This window comes from Carlito syrichta, unplaced genomic scaffold (genome assembly GCF_000164805.1).
Source record: "Carlito syrichta isolate Samal-C Ts95f unplaced genomic scaffold, Tarsius_syrichta-2.0.1 Scaffold89767, whole genome shotgun sequence".
In the NCBI taxonomy this organism is placed as follows: Eukaryota; Metazoa; Chordata; class Mammalia; order Primates; family Tarsiidae; genus Carlito; species Carlito syrichta.
The window spans coordinates 59125-62829 of NW_007033863.1; the positions used below are offsets into that span (position 1 = coordinate 59125).

Here is a 3705-nt window from a genome sequence, read left to right on the forward strand (position 1 = left end):
GGAAGGAGCGCAGATGGGGAAGGGGGGCGCGGCGGGGGAGGGCAGGACTAGAAGGTAGGGATAAGCGCTCAGAAGCCTACTTTGCCGGGCAGCTTGGGGATCCATGGGTGGGGTGATCGCCTGGGGCGTCTTTTAAAGGAAAGGACAGGAGTATTTGAGACCTTCGAAGAGACTGAGAAAGGGGGGGCGTAGGGAGTGGTTCCCACAGCCCAACTCTGGGGACTGAACCTGCTCCACTCCGGGAGATCCGGGCTCCGGGCGCCGCGCGCGCCGGTGATTCACCTGTCGGGGGGCGGGGCAGCCTCGGGCGCTTTCACCTGTCGGCTGTAGTCCAGGCGCGAAGCTCCGCTGCGCAGGCGCCCGGCCCTAGGGCTCAGCCTCCCAGGAGAGTGGCTCCAGGTAAGGTCACACGTTCTCCCCGCCTCCCCCACCGCAGACCCCCAGCCCAAGAACTATGCCCCGCCCCCAGCCAGGTTCACCAGGCTCAGCCCTCCACACAGGTGAGCTGAAGTGAGGCTCCAACTAAAGTTAAATGCGAGTGTAACTTCAAAGGAGCTCCTCTGGGTCTAAAATTACCCCACCCAGCTTGGGCCTGACCCAGTGCCTGGCACACATGGTATCGAATAAATGAATACAGTAATGAATCAATGAATGGCTACTGGGTAAACTGCTACTACCAATTATAAGTCAAGCATTTCCCCCATAACTTTAAAAGGTTTCCCTCGCATAGCACTGGTTTCCTGTGTTATTAATCATAACACCTATTTATTGAGCACTTACTGTATACTGAACACTAAGCTGAGTGCATTTGTTTAATCTTGACAATCAACCTCGTGAAGGAGGAGTTATTATTTCCCCATTTTCCAGATGCAAAAACAGTCTCAGAAAGCTCAAAGCACTTGCTTAAGGTGTTCAAGAGCTCAGAATTAAAACTGAGCTTTGGCTGCCTCTGCTCAGATTTTTTTCCCAGCGGCTGCTCTGCTCCCCACAACCCTCTGCCTTTTCTTTTTTAATGTTGCCCAGGCTTGTCTTGAACTCCTGGCCTCAAGTGATCCTCCCAACTCAGTCTCCCAAAGTGCTGAGATTACAGTTGTGAGCCACTGTGCATGGCCGTCCTTTTCTTGTATTATCTAACAACTAAATTCTTAGGCCCTTCACAGTCACAAGCCAGGGAGAAGCAACTCCTATTTCACATTTGCAGTGAGGTTCAGAGAGGAGAACTGACTAGCCCAAGGTCACACAGCAAGTAAGTGGCAGAGCAGGGCTGTATTACAGGCCTCCTGTGCCCCCCACCACTAAATGTTGAGATATAGGAGGGTGTGCATGGAGTCCTCGCCAGCACCAAGCCTTTGCCATTGGTCCCTGAAAGTTTGTTGACCGAATAATACCTGCCTCATCAGAGGCTTTACGTGTGACCTAAGGCAGCTAAGAACTCTGTAAAGCTGGGGTTACTGGACCCATTTTCTAGACCAGGGCACTTAGACTTAAAGGGTTTAATTCCCAGCCAGTCAGCAATGTGACGTGGGATTTGAACCCAGGCCAGGCAGACTCCGGAGCCCCTGCTCAATTTCCGATGGGGAAACTGGAGAGGTTGCCCAAGCCACACACATAGGAAGTGGTAGAGGCATCATGGTGAACACAGAGGCAGAGGGAGCAGACAAAACACCTCCCCACAAACAGGGCCCACTGATGGCTCTGAGCCAGACACTCACAGGCAGGCAGCCTCCCGGGAGGGCAGCTGGGTGCAACGACCTCCATTTGCACATGGGCTTCCGTCCAGGCAAGGGGGGGCTGTGTGGGTGCGGAGGAAGGTGGGGGGGTCAACCAGGTGCCCAGGAACTCCAGCCCGGAGTGACAGAACCCCTCCCACCCTCCACCAGGCAACAGCTGCACCAGGCTGGGGGTGTCTCTGTGGGTGCAGGGAGCCCCCGCATCCACAGTTCCCACGGCCCCCCGCCCCAGCCCCAGCTGTTGGGGCTGCAGCTGTCCCTGCCAGCTCGAGCCCTGGGAACCACAAGGCAGGGGCAGGCAGGAGGAGGGGCTGACTTGTGCCAGATGTGGGGGTTCTGGAAGCTGCTAGAGCTCGGGATGGGGGGGTGCCAAGTGTTTCAGGAAGGTCTGGGGTTTCGTGCCCAGGTCCCGGGGTAATAGAGGGGCAGGGGCAGGGAATTCGGGGCCCACGCGTCTTCCTTCCCCTGATGTGGGGTGGCTACTCCAGCTGGGCAGGCCTGTATGGTGGCTCCTGGGACAGGGGCCAAGGTGTGTACCCACGAGTGATGGCAGAATCGTCAGTGCTGGGTGTTGCAGGAATAGGGTGTGTGTTGAAGGGAGGGGCAGCTGGCACAAGACATGTGCGGCCCTGTCCAGCGTCGCCAGCCCTGAGGGCTGTGTCCCTCAAAGGTGTGGCATAGTCTAAACTGTCCTGCCAGACAGGTCAGGGGTGTGGCTGGGTCTAAACTAGTGGAGGGTTGTGTGTGTGTTGTCAGGTGTGGGGGGTGTGTGCACGTGTGTGGGTGAGCCAGAGAGATGGAAAGGAGAGAGATGGAAAAGAACAGAGACAAACATAAAAGGCAGACACAGAAAGAACAGAGACAGCGATTTGGAAAGGGGGGGAGAGAGAGAGAGAGAATGAGTTGAACTGGACATGAGAACGGGCTCACATGGCACAAGTCAAGCTGAAAGGACTCCATCACCAAGACAGGGGCTTGTGGAAGGTTGTGAAATCTCACTGGCGGTCTTGTGACATGGCCTATGAGCCACACTGAGCTGTGGGTGGTGTGAGCTACCATTTGTGTGCACACAGGCTTGTGTGTCAGTCTGCATAGGGACTTGGGCATGCATCTGCTGTGTCCCTGTGCAACTAAATAAATCTTGGGCAGGCGCAGTGGCTCACGCCTGTAATCCTAACACTTTGGGAGGTCAAGGTAGGAGGATCGCTTGTGCCCAGGAATTCGAGACCAGCCTGGGCACCACAGCGAGAATCTGGCTCTATAAAAAAAAAATAAAAAAAAAAATAAATAAAGATAGCTAGGTGGGTGGCACTTGCCTGTAGTCCTAGCTACTTGGGAGGCTGAGTCAGGAGGATCTCTTGAGCCCAGGAGATCGAGGCTGTGGTGAACCATGACTGTGCCACTGCACTCCAGCCTGGGCAACGGAGTGAGACTCTGACTCAAAAAAAAAAAAAAAGAATGTGAGTCTGTTTGTATATCCATATGGGTGTGCCGGTGTGTGTGTGAACTGCACACCCATGCAGGGGATGTGTGTACTGTATGTATACAGGTGGTGTCTGTTGTGGGTCCATGTATATGAACTGTGTATCTGGGTATGCACCAGTGTGTCTGTGCATGCGTTGGACTGTGTGAGCTGGGTGGAGGCATGTCCTTGAACCTATGTGTGTCTGAGCATGAGCAGGTAGCATGTGTACTGGGCCTTGTACTAGTGAAGCACGGTGTGTGTGATGGTATTCAACTGCGTGTGTGTGCATGACAACGTGTAAGCTGTGTGCATCTGGGTGTCTTGCCTGAGCCGGGTGTGCACGTGTGCGGGTGTGCTGTGTGTCTGCACGTTTGCATCTCCGTATGTGTGTGACCCAGAACTGTGTGTGCCGGGGAGTGTGTGACAGGCCATGTGTGTGTGTGCGCGCGGTCCTGCCCCGTCGGGCCTCCGGGGCCCTTCCCTCTGGCAACCCCCGCAACCCCCGCCCAC

At 55.3% G+C, this 3705-nt stretch overlaps 1 protein-coding gene across 1 annotated transcript in view; it reads right to left on the bottom strand.

Annotated features, from left to right (window-relative positions):
- The window catches only part of NOTCH3 (notch 3), a gene marked incomplete at its 5' end in the record, with an annotated part of 37685 nt that overhangs the window by 33436 nt on the left and 544 nt on the right, over positions 1-3705 (bottom strand). The window contains one exon of the mRNA XM_008058452.2: positions 1713-1791. Within this exon, the coding sequence (XP_008056643.1) occupies positions 1713-1791 (79 nt within the window). The remainder of the gene's footprint in view (positions 1-1712; positions 1792-3705) is intronic.